The sequence below is a fragment of the Pempheris klunzingeri genome, unplaced genomic scaffold (assembly GCF_042242105.1).
Source record: "Pempheris klunzingeri isolate RE-2024b unplaced genomic scaffold, fPemKlu1.hap1 Scaffold_236, whole genome shotgun sequence".
In the NCBI taxonomy this organism is placed as follows: Eukaryota; Metazoa; Chordata; class Actinopteri; order Acropomatiformes; family Pempheridae; genus Pempheris; species Pempheris klunzingeri.
This window is the reverse complement of record NW_027255139.1, coordinates 20001-36229: the sequence shown is the minus strand read 5'-3', so window position 1 is coordinate 36229 and position 16229 is coordinate 20001. Positions and strand designations below refer to the sequence as shown.

Below are 16229 nucleotides of genomic sequence, written 5' to 3'. Positions count from 1 at the left end.
GCTTTGTTGTCGAGGCACTTCTTCTTCATCTGTTCCATGTGCTCAGTCATTTCTGCATCAAGCTAAAGTTAGCTAGCGGTAACTTCCCACTTCAATAAAGTTCAGTCTGAAAACTTGACTTCCCTCCAGGGTTTCAGCACCAAAGTGTTGTGTCACAGAAGCTTCTTCTAATGACCAATAACCACATCGGTATCTTTCTTTCTGAACATTTTACTGAACATATGCAGCAGCATTACAAAGAGTAAAAGAAGGTGTCAAACAAAACGAGCGTCTGCCTCTCACCAGGGTTCAATTTGTGATCAACTAACCTAGTGTCAACATAAATAGGTCACTTCCCCGGACTTGGACTTCAAAATAAGAGAATTTCCTCTTCACATCAATAATACAAATCATTACTGTCCCTTTAACATCTCCTTTTAAATCTATACAACTGAATGAACTGCACATTTAATTATTTTAACCGTAATAATTCACAACAGGTAGTGATCCGTTAGCAGTGACGCATTCAACTGGACATTTATTAAAATAGAATAAAGTCAATCATAAACAATTGTGTGACTGTAACTAGCTACTACTGAACTTTATGGCTGCACAGTAAACTACATCACTGTCTGTGTCTGTTTGTGAGTGTGTGTGTGTGTGACTGTGTGTGTGTGTGTGACTGTGTGTGACTGTGTGACTGTGTGTGTGTGTGTGTGATTGTTAATACTCTTCGTCCTACAGAGACACTGAGGATCCATCAGACCAGAACCAGAACCTGAACCCAGGATACAGAGGCTCAGTGAAGGTGGTCCTGAAGGTGTGGAGGTGGATCAGTGAGTCAGAGGAGACTCTGTAGAAGGACAGAGAGCCGACAGGACAGTCCAGGTACACTGCTACTGTACCAGAGGAGGAGGAGGAGGAGGAGGAGGAGGAGAAGAAGATGGTTGTTGCTTTGTTATTGTGCCTGACATAGTAACCATCACCTGAACAGTTCAGACTCCAGGACTGATCATTATATCCAAACCAACAGTCATTAATGTTTCCACTCCTCTTGATTCCTCTGTAACTCACAGCTACATCCACCCCTCCTCTCCACTTCACCTCCCAGTAGCAGCGACCAGTCAGACCTTCTCTGCACAGCAGCTGAGGACAGTTAAATCTCTCTGGATGATCAGGATATGGCTGCTCCTTCATCACCAGTGTCACCGTCCTGTTGTTGTCAGACAGTTTGATGTTTCTGCTCACTGTGTTTGTGTCCACTGAGAGTTCACAGGAATCTGATGGAGAGAAGAAGACACCAAACAGCAGCAGGTTATCAGTTAGTCACAGTCACTTAGTGAGACTGATTGATTGATTGATTGATTGACCTGCTGTCTTCTTTAATGTAGCACCAGAGTGAATTCTGCCTTCAGCTAACTATCAATGTGGTACTTTTGGTTTTAGTTATTAAGTTAATTATTGATCACAATTCCAAATTGATACTTTAGTATTTTATGAGACTGAATCAATTAAAGCTTTTTCCTCGTTTATCGAGGTGGACTTTATACAAAGTTCCATTGATTTAAATAATTATTGATTATCTTTGATAGTTATTAATTATTTCTGAGCCAAATTGACCCATTTGTTAATCCCCAACACAGTCATATTGATCAGTGTCAGTCACATTGATCAGTGTCAGTCACATTGATCAGTCATATTGATCAGGATCAGTCATATTGAACAGTCAGTCATATTGATCAGGATCAGCCACATTGATCAGTATCAGTCGTATTGATCAGTCATATTGATCAGTGTCAGTCAAATTGATCAGGATCAGTCACACTGATCAGTATCATATTGATCAGTATCAGTCACATTGATCAGTATCAGTCACAACATTGGTTATGAATTAGCTCTATATAAAGAAAGGTTGATTGATAAAGACGATTAATTGCGTCTATATTTATTAAATGTTCATAAGTCAAAGAAACAAAGTGACAGGTTGTCATCTGTAGCTGACTAGAAGGCTGCAGTGTGGAGTCTGTAAATATCTTTAAACATCAGATTGTGAGCTGCTCTGTTCTCATGAATGAGTCTGAATCCACACTCACACTTCCTCAGACCAGGTTTCAGCCAGTGTTCTCCACCGTGGTCCATCCTGCAGGAAGAAACAGTCAGAGGATGAAAACAGGAACATTTCATATAGAGATGGTTTGTCTCAGTGTTATTACTGAACATGTTCTGCAAATAAAACACAACTTCCACAATAAAACCTGTGAATATATCAAATGAATCTACAGAGAAATGAAAAGTGTTTCTGAACGTCTTCCCAACATTAAAACTTTCAAACAGATATTTGTGAATCCTTGAATTTCAGACAAACGTCCCACCAAAGTAAGAGCACGCCGTCTCTACGAGCTGTTGAGAAAACAACCAGCGATAAATGATGCGTTCAGTGTTTCGTCACGTTAATGTGACGCTGATTATTAGTGTGTGTTCATTTGTTCTGGAGACGTTCTAGCACACACACTTCTGTCTGAGGATGCTCGTGGGCTTGTGCTGCTTCTTCAGAAATACTTCTGCTTCTGACGCAGCAGCACAAGGAAGCTGGACGTCTTTCCCTCCCTTATCTTCATGTTTAACCTTCAGTATCTAGTGAGGACTGGAAGCTGCAGCAGCGACAGCAGGCGAGCAAACAGCTGCTGTGCCGTTAGTCAGAATAACTTCTTCACACAAGCCTCAAACACAACAATCCCAGCATGCAACGTCTGCTGTGTCAAAATAAACGTCAAACTTAATATGTCAGTCACTTGAACACTATTGTTAGTGCGTGTGGCCTGTTAGCAAAGATGTTTAGCTCAGCATTAGCTATCTAATGCTAGCTTGGTGCTAGCATGGTAGCTAAGGGAGGTTAACTAGACTAGACTGGTGTTCTATGAATATTTTGAAAAGTGTTTATTTTCTATGCCACATGTGTTTATATTGCTTTGCCATAATATCTAAAAACTGTAGGTTAACTTCCTCATCCACATTCCACCGCCACCATCTGCCGGCTAACGGTGCAGGCAGGCTACAGGTTGTTGTACTTGTACTACTTGTTACACTACTTTTGAATTATATTGTTTTTATTTCTGAAATCTGTGTTTTCTGGTCCATGTTATATTTGCAAAATATTTGAGTTTACAAATCTTTTTTGTTTTTGTGGAAGGTGTTTTATATTTATAGATTACACATTCACACACAGATTGTTGAACTGTTCACACAAATAATATTGGGACACATTTATCTCTAGAATTAGTAACGAGAAAACAGGAACACCATGTTTTGGTTCTGTTCATACCTGAGAGTGTCCAGTCTCCACTGTGGATCCTCCAGTCCAGCAGACAGCAGCTTCACTGAGTCTCCTGGATGGTTGTAGCTCAGGTCCAGCTCTCTCAGATGGGAGGGGTTGGAGCTCAGAGCTGAGGCCAGAGCAGCACAGCCTTCCTCAGTGACCAGACAGCCTGACAGCCTGGAATCAGGAAAGAGTTGGTACAATTTCTCAATGAAAAAAGAACTGCAGGAAAGTCCACACCTATTCTCAGACTGTTCTCATCACCAGCTCATCAAATATTGTAGCATAGATAGTGAGAAAGTCTTCATAGGAAGGGGGTCAGATTGGAGGGATGGATGGATGAATCGGTCAGACACTGAACTTTCAGCCAGGAGACAGTTTCACCCAAACCATCCTTTAACCAGGTGTTCATCATTCTTGCCTCATGATGAAGGTCCAGTAGACCTGTGGTGAGGTCAGAGTCCTGTGAATCTCATACAGATGCTAAACAGAGGTCAGCATTTGATGACATGGGAGTGAGAAATGTTTGGAGTGAAGGGCCAGATCAGTGTTTCTGAACATCTAATGCTGCAGCTGAAGGGTGCCTTGTGCGTCAGTACCAGACGCTGAGGGACGTGTCTTTGACGACCTGATAATGAGAACAAGTTGGTATCTACTGACTCTCTGGCTCAGAGACATACATCAAAAACAGGAAGCCACACAAACACTGATGCAGTTATACAAACCAATAGAAACTATTCAGAGTTCCAAGTTACAACTCCTTTCCTGTTCTTTTTGTTTGGAACCATTTTTCAGAGAGTTATATGAGAAGAATGATCCCTCAGATGTGGAATCTTCTCATCAACATTAACCTGAGTGTAAACCAACGTTTTAATCAACTGATAAACAGCTGATCTCTGACCTGAGAGTCTCCAGTGTACAGTGTGGACTCCCCAGTCCAGAAGACAGGAACTTCACTCCTGAATCCTTCAGGTTGTTGTTACTCAGGTCCAGCTCTGTCAGACTGGAGGACTGGGAGCTGAGAACTGAGGACAGAGCTGCACAGCTTCTCTCAGAGAGGTTACAGCCACTCAGCCTGAAGAAGAATCAGAAATACCACAAGCAAAATGTTTCACTTCACATCTTTAAACTTATTGGATAACATTGATTCTTGCGGTGATCCATCCACCTACAGAGCTTTGCTGGAGGCTCTGACCACTGGCAGCAGCCTCAGAAGAGCCTCCTCTGAAGCAGAGTATTTCTTCAGGTCAAACACGTCCAGATCTTCGTCTGATGACAGTAAGATGAAGACCAGAGCTGACCACTGAGCAGGAGACAGTTTATCTGAGGAGAGACTTCCTGATCTCAGGAACTGTTGGACCTCCTCCACTAGAGAACGATCATTCAGTTCATTCAGACAGTGGAACAGGTTGATGCTTCTCTCTGGAGACAGATCCTCGTTGATCTTCTTCTTGATGTATCTGACTGTTTCCTGATTGGTCTCTGAGCTACTTCCTGTCTGAGTCAGCAGACCTCGTAGGAGATTCTGATTGGTCTGCAGTGAAAGACCCAACAGGAAGCGGAGGAACAAATCCAGGTGTCCATTTGGACTCTGTAAGGCCTTTTTTACTGCAGTCTGGTAGAAATGTGTTCGTTTAGTTTTGGTTCGATGGACAATAGACCACCTGGATGCTGACTGTTCTTCTGACAGCAGATTGACTCCAGACTTGATGAAGGTCAGATGAACATGAAGAGCAGCCAGAAACTCCTGAACGCTGAGGTGGACGAAGCAGAACACCTTGTCCTGGTACAGTCCGCTCTCCTCTCTGAAGATCTGTGTGAACACTCCTGAGTACACTGAGGCTGCTCTGATATCGATGCCACACTCTGTCAGGTCTGATTCATAGAAGATCAGGTTCCCTTTCTGCAGCTGCTCAAACGCCAGTTTTCCCAGAGACTCGATCATGTTCCTGCTCTCTGGACTCCAGTATGAATCTGTCTCAGAACTTCTATCATACTTAACGTTCTTCAGTTTGGTCTGAACCACCAGGAAGTGGATGTACATCTCAGTCAGGGTCTTGGGCAGCTCTCCTCCCTCTGGGTTCTTCAGCAAAACCTCCAGAACCGTAGCAGTGATCCAGGAGAAGACCGGGATGTGGCACATGATGTGGAGGCTTCGGGATGTCTTGATGTGGGAGATGATTCTGTTTGCCTGCTTTTTATCCCTGAACCTCTTCCTGAAGTACTCCTCCTTCTGAGGGTCGGTGAACCCTCTGACCTCTGTCACCATGCCAACACACTCAGCAGGGATCTGATTGGCTGCTGCAGGTCGTGTGGTTATCCAGAGGCGAGCAGAGGGAAGCAGATTCCCCCTGATGAGGTTTGTCAGCAGCACATCCACTGAGGTGGACTCTGTCACATCAGTCAGGGTTTCATTGTTGAGGAAGTCCAGAGGAAGTCGACACTCGTCCAGACCGTCGAAGATGAAGACGACCTGGAACTCTTCAAACCTGCAGATTCCTGCGTCTTTGGTTTCACTAAAGAATCGATGAACAAGTTCCACCAAGCTGCACTTTGTCTCTTTCAGCACATTCAGCTGTCTGAAGGTGAAAGGAAACATGAACTGTATGTCCTGGTTGGCTTTGTCTTCAGCCCAGTCCAGACTGAACTTCTGCGTTAAGACTGTTTTCCCGATGCCGGCCACTCCCTTTGTCATCACTGTTCTGATTGGTTCCTCTCTTCCAGGTGGGGCTTTGAACACGTCCTCACACCTGATGGTTGTTTCTGGTCTGTCTGGTTTCCTGGAAGCTGCTTCAATCTGTCTGACCTCATGTTCATCATTGACCTCTGCAGCCCCCCCCTCTGTGATGTGGAGCTCTGTGTAGATCTGGTTCAGCAGCGTTGGGTTTCCTGCTGTAGCGACGCCCTCAAACACACTCTGGAACCTCTTCTTCAGGGTAGACTTGAGTTTACTTTGGCATGCACGAGCAAGAGTCTCTGAAAAAACACCAGGTTGAATCAATAAGTTGATGCACATCTGATGGAAACATTTCAGCATTGATGCAGAGAGACGTCACTGATGTGATACAAATATTTCAATCAATCAATCAATCATCTCAAGCTCTTAAAATCCTCTTACTGCTCTGCAGACCCTCAGCCAGCTCCTCCTGCTTCATTCCCCTCAGGAAGTCCACAGTGATCCTCAGAAATGCATCTCTGCTGCTCCTCCTCTGCTCTTCATCTTCACTCTGACTCTCGAGGTTTTCTGAATAATCTGAACTTAAAACCTTCTGGAACCTTTTCAGCTCGTTTGTCACGAAACTGAAAATGTTCTTTTCAAGCAGCTGGAAAAAAGGAAAAATAACAATTACAATTGGTTCCATATGACCAGCAAGACCTCCATGAGCACTTATATTATAAAATTTTGGAATTAATATTTAACAAAAACAGTTATCACTACTTTTAGATTCATCTGATGAAGTTAATTCATGCACTGAAAAAAGCTCATTTTTCCAGGGGAAGATTTGAAACTGATTAAAACTGTTCAAACTGATGGGTGTCTGGATTTGGCAGGAAAAAAGCTGGACTTCTAAAGAGGATTCAGGATGAGAAAGTCAACACAGATGAAAACCACAGACATGAAAACAAAACATCTTACTGGCACAATGAACCTGATGACAGTTGTTAGAAGCTGGAAGGTCGCTGACAGGCGATCAGCTTCACTTACAACGTGTTGAAGTCCGTCAGTGAGCAGATCAGTGACCCAGTTTATATGATAGGAATCGTGTTCCTGCACATTCCTGCCTGTTTATTCGATGTTTTGCAAAAAGTCTCTTGGGAGAACCAAAGTATTGATCTGTGTTTCCTCCATCTTTTTTCCTCTTTGTCTTGTGAGGGGCTCCAAATATTTCAGATATGGCAATAGTGACATGATATTTTTCAAGAGTTTCTTAATCAGTGGAGATGAACCTCATCCTAAATAGAACAATGTCCAATAACATCTCAAAAACTCACTTATGTGGGAACCTTCAGACACGTTGTTTGGCTAAACACTGCTCCCCATCCCCTTTCCCTCCAGCCGAGACCATTGAGGACGATCTCGACTTCAACCACCTTTTATGTCACATCATTGAACTGTTATCATTTCATCTGTTGCAGTCATCAGTAGAGGCTGTGCTTGTTTCTCCACTCACCATAAATATGGAGTCCAGGTCTGTGTGATGCTGCAGCACAGATTCACCACTGGGAACATCTAAGTTATCCTGATGAACTCTGTGGAGGAAACACAAAAACATACCTGAACAGAGGCCACCTTTAAAAACAGAGTTTACTAAGTGCTTTGACAGACGAAGCAAAACAGGATAGAAGAACATGAGAGAGGCCGAACAAACAAAAGTGGTTTAAGATTAAAATCAGTCCTCATTGACACACAGCTGGAAACAGGAACATCTGGTCTCTGCTGTTCTGGACTTCAAAACAACACACACTCTGACATCAGTCGTTCTGTTAGAAGATCAATGATTTATTGGATAAAATGCTTCAAAAACCTTCCTGGAAAGACCAAGAAACAAGGAAACTATTTTATGTCAGTAATGTTCTTGAATGACGTGTTAATGTTCTTTAAACCAGCTGAAGCAGCTTCTAGTTTCTCTGCTCCTCACCTGTGGAACAAGCTTCCTGATCACCTGAGCTCTGCTAAAACTGTCAGCACATTTAAATCAGGCCTGAAAACATCACTGTTTGCTGCGGCTTTACGATCACAGAGCTACACGACTTTAATAACTTTCAGTTGGAAATGCATCTTCTCTGAAGCTTGAACTGTTTTTCTGCTGCTTCTATTATCTTCTACATGTTATTCTAATGTTTCTGTCACAGTTTTATTGTGTTTTATTCCCTGTGAAGCACTTTGAACTGTCTGAAAGGTCCAGTTGTTCTTTAGTGACACGATGACTCACTGTGTTTCAGAGGAAGGTTGTCCTTTGAAAACATGACGATGCTCCATAGAACAGTCACTCCTGAGGGACACACAGCTGGGTCCAGGTTCAGGTCCTGGTCCAGGTCCAGGTCCAGGTCCTGGTCTGTGCTGCTTCTGTGGACTTCAGCACACACAGAGCTCTGAGTGAGAACAATGATGGTGTGCTGAGCTCTGACATGGAGAAGATGGTGGACGGTTACAGATCCTCATCTCACCTCTGAGCTTCGGTCCGGCCGTCATGGTCCCCCCACAGGGTGGTTTTAGAGGGGGGGCCTCCCTCCTCACACCGATCCATAGCAGAGCCCCCACCTTCACACTGAGAGCTGCTCTCCTTCACTGTCCAACCAGGTCTGACAGTATTTTCTAGCTCTTACTGCTGTTGGTTCCACCTGAAGACGTCACAGTCATAATAATATGCACAGCCAGTGAAGAAACATTTCTCCAGTGGAGTCAAACAGTGACCACAGTGATCCTGATGATCAAACATTCACACATCCCTCTGGTCTGATTCTCACCTGCTGAACTGACTTCAGGTGGACTGACAGACGCTTTCCACCTTCATGAGGAAACACTGGGAGAGAAGAAGCTGCTCATTCCTTCCTCGTCAGTCCTGGTGTCTGTGTGCATCTGATCTGAGGACGCCGTCACACCCTCATACCTTCAGAGTCCAAGTCTGACAAACACCAGTGACGTCAAAACTGGTCCAACCTGTGGCAGAAACCCAGTGAGAGTCAGAGGGAGGAGCCACTGATCAGATGGTGGAGTTCTCCTACCTGTCCACCAGGTGGCAGCAGTAGTACTAGTACAGGTAATAGTAGTACTAGCTGTAGTACTATGAGTGGTAGTACTACTAGTATCAGTTGTATCAGGCACACAGTGATGCTCTGGGGGTCAAAGGGCACCAGGACCAAAGCACTGATTTGACATCAGCTTCAGGCTGTAGGTCCCAAATGAATATCAAATCATAGTGAGCTGGAAAGATTCAGTGATCACCTGCTTTACCAAATCCTTTTACCTGTTCAGTAACATGCTGAGGATTTCCTATTGACTGCAGCACCTTTATATTTAACGCTAAACTACCCTTTTAACTGCAGAAACCCAGTGGTAGAAACTATTTTAGGAAAAACAGTACGATTAATTAAAAATAAAGTATTTGCAACTGTCATTTGCTGTTGTGATTTCTTTGTTTCCTAATATATTACACAACATGTTATTAAAGATGTTTAAGATGTTTACCATTACCATGAATCTACGCCTACATATCGTCTGATAACAAGAACCTCCATCAGTGAGTGAATATTAAAAACATGGTCTCTGACATATTTAACACACAAGACTTTATACAGAGCTTCATTTGTTCAGGTCTTTATTGAAAAATGATGAAACCTGAAGTTATTATTGAACTTTTTACTGAGTACAAGTTGTTTTTGTAAAAGCAGATGAAGAATCATGCAAACAACTGTGATCAACAAATCATGATCATTTCTACTGCAGATGATCCATCAATCTTAAGTGTTTCCTGTATCAACAGAAGCTAAACTGTTGGACAGGTAGACAAAAGGTCATGTTAAATTATTATATATTATATATAAAACCACATAGAGTTTATAAAGCACAACACTTTAAAACCATCAGTGTTCTACATTTAGGAATAAATCAGGTTTCTACATATGACACGGATATTGGACATATTCAGGCCGTACATTAAGGGGTTGAACAGAGGCTGACATGTGAGCCAGTAAAGAGATAAAAAGATTCTCAGCATGTTGGGTGCACTGGTCATGTTAAACCTGCTCTGTATTATTTCAAAGAAAGCTCCAAAGGAGAAGTTGAGGAGGGAAGCCAGGTGAGGAGTGCAGGTACTGACGGCTTTCTGTCTGGTCTGTTTGGAGCCAGAAAAACACACTGTGAGGATCCTCATGTAAGTGTAGAAGATTAAAGAAACAGGACATGAGACGATGAAAAAAGTGGCAATAAGTCCATAGATGTTGTTGGCTGTGGTGTCGGAGCAGGACAGTTTGACGATGGAGTAGTTATCACAGTAGACTTTGTTGATGATGTTCCCACAGAGCTGTAACGGAGCGCTCAGTGATAATGGAACAAAAGATAAAACAGAGGAACAAAACCATGTCAGAGCAATAAGTAACGTTATCTTGTTGCATGTCATCCGTGTGTGATACTGCAGAGGATAACAGATGGCCACATATCTGTCATAAGATATGATGGCCAAGTTGTTAAATTGCACACAAGCATAACTGTATAAGCAGAAGATCTGCAGGAAACAAAGTGGAGCAGGAACAGTGTGAGTGTCAGAGAGGATCTGAAGCAGCAGGAAAGGAAACAGTCCTGTACTACCATACAGCTCATTCACAAACAGGCTGCACAGGAAAAGGTACATAGGTTCATGTAAGCTCCTGTTCACACAGATCACCACAACCAGCAGGACGTTGGCCCCAACAATCACAAGATATAATGACAGAAAAATGATGAAAAACAAGTACTTGAAAACTCCAGCATCAAAGTAGGCGCCAAGTGTGAAATATGAAACCTGTGTGTGATTTCTCATGGCTCTTCTCATGTAAACAGAAGTCGGAGTCATGACACGAAACAGATTATCACGACTGTGAAGGACGGCCCAGACTCACCTTTCCCTTCATTAAAGTCAGTACAAAGTCTACACTAGATGTAAATGTGAGTTCATGACGCTCCACTCTGAGCTGAAACTCTGCTCCAGCTTCTTTTACCTCCTGAAGTGAGGAGACGCCCACAGACCTCAGGGAGCCACCAGCTGACTGAGGCCATCAACAGAAACCAGCCTGGTGCCTCTCAACCGTTAATCCTGAATTGGTGCTCATATTGAGTCCAGACAGAAATGTACCACTGAACACCTAAACTATGTGCATATGAGGTTGTATAACATATATAACAGTTACCAACAAAATGAAATGGGATTAAAATATATTCACATGGTGATGGGCTCCCCAACAGAGGACACAAGAAGACGACCTGAGAATCCTACATCTAGGACGAACACCTCATCACCTCAGTGCACCTGAACGTGTGAGAGCTGTAAAACACCTGTGACGTCACTCATTCAGTGAAAACAGCCGTCGGGTTTCAGACCAAAACGATGTTGATGTGGAAATGATGTATGAGAAAATGTGCAATGTGCAGAGGAGATGATCCGAACACTGTTACTATCACAGCATGAATGTGACGGATGAAGGTCGATGTGGAAGCTTTGAGTTAATATAATGTGGAGCATCCATCAGGTAGGACAAGAGTCTGGGTCAGCGGGGGGGGGGTAAGACAATACTGGCTCAATATCAGCTAAGTGATTTGGTCGACCTCTGGACCTTGCCTGACACCACTTGCCAGTAGAAGTCTCCTCCTATAAACACTGAAGGTCCTGGATCATTAGTGCCCTCTAGTGAGAAATCTGAGAGTTGCAGACCCCTTCTCTTTAACTCCTCTTGTAAGGGTTTGCCAGGGACACAATACAGAACAGAACACTCCTTGACAACATCTCAGACTATATATATGACATATAAAACCCTTTTGGGGCCCAGAAAACTTAATATCAATAAGTGAAAAATAAATTAATGGACAGTTAAGACATTACAGCATAGTGTGGGGTTCCCCTCAGTCATAGAGGGATCCTGCTATAGGTAGCCACCTCCTCACAAACACATCAGCCTTCAATTGTAATTGAGCGGTTAAGGCCTCCATTTCATACACCTCCCTCAGCTTCTGTTTCCACTGAGCCACTGTAGGTGGCTGTGGATTCATCCAATTTATTGTCACCATTTTCCTGGCAGTCATCAAGAGTATATGTAATAGGTACTTTTGTTCTCTGGTGTTCATGTCTTCAGGAGTTAGATCTAAAAGAAACTGACTTGGGGTGAATAGTAAACCAGTTTTGCCAGGGACCTTTATCACAGCACTGCACACTTGAGCGGTTTCCATCTCGATTCTCTGCTGTGGATTCCACACATTTTCCATTCACACCTTCACAATGTGGCGCTGTACTGTCGCAGGTGGATCCAAAGGTATGTGGGTTCAGTGTCTCTCGTCTTACCGCTGGTGATCTTAGTGCTTTCACTACATCCTCATGGACGAAGCTTCTCTGGCTCCATCCGTCTAACAGGCAGTGCACCACCTTTTCTCCCTGCTGGACCGCCTGCCTGTGCTTTCACTGTCTGAAGCAATACTGTGTTCTGCATGTCAGCTTTCAGTTTTACTGTCCTGACACAGATAAACACAACAGCCTCTGTATTGCTACCGTTAGCATCTGTTTTAGCTTCTGTCTTATGGCGCGTTTCCACTAGTACCTACTCAGTTCGACTCGACTTGACTCGGTTTGGTTGCGTTTCCACCAGCGCTAGTTTCTGGTACCAGGTACTATTTTAGTACCTCCTCTGTCGGGGTTCCCAGCGAGCTGAGTCGAGCTGAAAATGTGACGTCACCAGACTGCAGGCCACTGATTGGCCAGGGAGCGGCGTCACTTGATGAGTCACGAGAGCGACTCGTTCACAAGAATCAAACCTGTCATTTTTATTATTCCTGTGAACGAGGTAAACGGATCCACACAAACCAAACGCTCCACGTCCTCAGTTGTGTTTGTTTGTGCCGTATACAAATTACACCACCGGAGTTTCTGGACGCCTTGCTATGACGACCCCCCCACTTTGAGGTGGTACGAAGCTGTAATGGAAACACAACCAAACCGAGTCGAGTTGAGTAGGTACTAGTGGAAACGCACCATTAGCTTCATTTAGCTCACAAACTGACTCATGATGTCTGCGACCACACGGGGCACATGAATTTGTTTTGGGCCTTGGCAAACATAACATCTTCCCATCTTCCTCAGTTTCTCCTTGCGAGCAGACACAGACTTCTCTGGACAATGTTCTGGTTTGTGGTTCTCACCGTCATAACTCACACAGGTCTGACAGCCACTGCTTGCTGTGAGTACACTCCACTTCTGTGGTTTGTTCTCACGGAAAGGGGTCATTTTACCAAGTGATCTGTTGTTGGTCTGAGTGTCCCTTTGTGTGATACCTGGTCTGGTAAGCTGCAGCGCTCTCTCTCTGCTTTGGACCTCCTTTTGCAGGAACTGGATGAGCTCAAGTACTCTCCATTCACCACTGGAGTCTGACTGGCGGGTGTAAGCCAATGCTTCATCTTCTGGTATGAGCTGTAACAGCACTGGGCACAACAGACAGCCATGTGTCACTGTGAACTCCTAATGATTCCACACTGCGAATTTGTATTTCACATTCACCATAGAGGTGCCTGAGAGCTGCTACAGCTGATGATTTCTTCACTGGAGCCAGGCCGAGCACTTTGGACATGTGTGCACTGAGTACAATGTCCTTTCTTCCAACACGGTTCTCCAGTAGTTCTTCTGCCGCATCATCATTTCCATCAGTCACAGTAAGTCCTGCTACAGCTCTTACTGCTGCTCCAGTCAAATAGGACTTCAAGTGGGTGAACCTTTCTCTCTTAGACAGGGCATCGTTGTCATGAATTGATTTCTCTCTGACTAGTTTGGGCAGTTTAACAGTCTGTGTATACGGTGATTTGGCTGAACTGTTGCTTGCACCGTTCACTAGGTCATGTGCCTTCTGAATCAGTCCGGTGGCGTCCTGGTAGTCCTGAGCCTTTTCAACCCGTCTCCAGTTCATCAGTAGCCGTTTCATCCTCAGTGCCTTTGTCCAAGTCTGTTAAACTTTCCTCCTTGATCGACAGTACTGCCAGCTTTTCACGAAGTCTATCACAGTCAGGTTCCACCTCTTCAATGTGAGTCAACAGCTTTGTTGTCGAGGCACTTCTTCTTCATCTGTTCCATGTGCTCAGTCATTTCTGCATCAAGCTAAAGTTAGCTAGCGGTAACTTCCCACTTCAATAAAGTTCAGTCTGAAAACTTGACTTCCCTCCAGGGTTTCAGCACCAAAGTGTTGTGTCACAGAAGCTTCTTCTAATGACCAATAACCACATCGGTATCTTTCTTTCTGAACATTTTACTGAACATATGCAGCAGCATTACAAAGAGTAAAAGAAGGTGTCAAACAAAACGAGCGTCTGCCTCTCACCAGGGTTCAATTTGTGATCAACTAACCTAGTGTCAACATAAATAGGTCACTTCCCCGGACTTGGACTTCAAAATAAGAGAATTTCCTCTTCACATCAATAATACAAATCATTACTGTCCCTTGTGTGTGTGTGAGTGTGTGTGTGTGAGTGTGTGTGTGTGTGTGTGTGTGTGTGTGTGTCTGTGTGTGTGTGAGTGTGTGTGAGTGTGTGTGTGTCTGTTTGTGAGTGTGTGTGTGTGTGAGTGTGTGTGTGTGTGTCTGTTTGTGAGTGTGTGTCTGTGTGTGAGTGTGAGTGTGTGAGTGTGTGTGTGTGTGTGTGTGTGTGTGTGTGTGTGTGTGTGTGTCTGTGTGTGTGTGAGTGTGTGTGAGTGTGTGTGTGTCTGTTTGTGAGTGTGTGTGTGTGTGAGTGTGTGTGTGTGTGTCTGTTTGTGAGTGTGTGTCTGTGTGTGAGTGTGAGTGTGTGTGAGTGTGTGTGTGTGTGTGTGTGTGTGTGTGTCTGTGTGTGTGTGAGTGTGTGTGAGTGTGTGTGTGTCTGTTTGTGAGTGTGTGTGTGTGTGAGTGTGTGTGTGTGTGTCTGTTTGTGAGTGTGTGTCTGTGTGTGAGTGTGAGTGTGTGAGTGTGTGTGTGTGTGTGTGTGTGTGTGTGTGTGTGTGTCTGTGTGTGTGTGTGTGTGTGTGTGAGTGTGTGTCTGTGTGTGAGTGTGTGAGTGTGTGTGTCTGTTTGTGAGTGTGTGTGAGTGTGAGTGTGTGTGTGTGTGTGTGTCTGTGTGTGTGTGTGTGTGTGTGTGTGTCTGTTTGTGAGTGTGTGAGTGTGTGTGAGTGTGAGTGTGAGTGTGTGTGTGTGTGTGAGTGTGTGTGAGTGTGTGTGTGTGTGTGTGTCTGTTTGTGAGTGTGTGTGAGTGTGAGTGTGCGTGTGTGTGTGTCTGTGTGTGTGTGAGTGTGTGTCTGTTTGTGAGTGTGTGTGTGTGTGTGTGTGAGTGTGTGAGTGTGTGAGTGTGTGTGTGTCTGTGTGTGTGTGTGTGTCTGTGTGTGTGTGAGTGTGTGTGTGTCTGTTTGTGTGTGTGTGAGTGTGTGTGTGTGTGTGTCTGTTTGTGAGTGTGTGTGTGTGTGAGTGTGTGTGTGTGTCTGTGTGTGAGTGTGAGTGTGTGAGTGTGTGAGTGTGTGTGTGTGTGTGTGTCTGTGTGTGTGTGTGTCTGTGTGTGTGTGAGTGTGTGTGTGTGTCTGTGTGTGAGTGTGAGTGTGTGAGTGTGTGAGTGTGTGTGTGTGTGTGTGTCTGTGTGTGTGTGAGTGTGTGTGTGTGTGTGTGTCTGTGTGTGTGTGAGTGTGTGTGTGTGTGTGTGAGTGTGAGTGTGTGAGTGTGTGTCTGTTTGTGAGTGTGTGTGTCTGTTTGTGAGTGTGTGTGTCTGTGTGTGAGTGTGTGTCTGTGTGTGAGTGTGAGTGTGAGTGTGTGAGTGTGTGTGTGTGTGTGTGTGTGTGTGTGTCTGTGTGTGTGTGAGTGTGTGTGTGTGTGTCTGTTTGTGAGTGTGTGTGTGTGTGTGTGAGTGTGTGTCTGTGTGTGAGTGTGTGAGTGTGTGTGTCTGTTTGTGAGTGTGTGTGAGTGTGAGTGTGTGTGTGTGTGTGTGTCTGTGTGTGTGTGTGTGTGTGTGTCTGTTTGTGAGTGTGTGTCTGTGTGTGAGTGTGTGTCTGTGTGTGAGTGTGTGAGTGTGTGTGTCTGTTTGTGAGTGTGAGTCTGTGTGTGAGTGTGTGTCTGTGTGTGAGTGTGTGAGTGTGTGTGTCTGTTTGTGAGTGTGTGTGTGAGTGTGTGTGTGTCTGTTTGTGTGTGTGTGTGTCTGTTTGTGAGTGTGTGTGTCTGTGTGTGAGTGTGAGTCTGTGTGTGAGTGTGTGTG

General features: G+C 44.4%; 2 protein-coding genes across 4 annotated transcripts in view; both read right to left on the bottom strand.

Annotated features, from left to right (window-relative positions):
- Positions 1-228: 228 nt before the first annotated feature.
- The window catches only part of LOC139225441 (NLR family CARD domain-containing protein 3-like), a 34849-nt gene continuing 18848 nt past the window's right edge, over positions 229-16229 (bottom strand). Inside the window, exons 1-9 of one of the 3 annotated variants that reach the window (XM_070856281.1) lie at positions 8465-8635; positions 8230-8370; positions 7468-7546; positions 6414-6618; positions 4468-6271; positions 4197-4370; positions 3302-3472; positions 2073-2119; positions 229-1259 (exon numbers count right to left, since the gene is read on the bottom strand). In XM_070856281.1, coding sequence (XP_070712382.1) covers positions 718-1259; positions 2073-2119; positions 3302-3472; positions 4197-4370; positions 4468-6271; positions 6414-6618; positions 7468-7546; positions 8230-8370; positions 8465-8544 — 3243 coding nt within the window. In that variant the 5' untranslated portion in view covers positions 8545-8635 and the 3' untranslated portion in view covers positions 229-717. Of the gene's footprint in view, positions 1260-2072; positions 2120-3301; positions 3473-4196; positions 4371-4467; positions 6272-6413; positions 6619-7467; positions 7547-8229; positions 8371-8464; positions 8636-16229 lie in introns of those variants that run through there. The other 2 variants (XM_070856280.1, XM_070856279.1) reach the window with 2 other exon arrangements.
- Positions 9895-10864, bottom strand: LOC139225440 (olfactory receptor 11A1-like). The gene has a single exon (XM_070856277.1). The coding sequence runs from the start codon at positions 10846-10848 to the stop codon at positions 9895-9897; it is 954 nt and encodes a 317-aa protein (XP_070712378.1). The 5' UTR covers positions 10849-10864.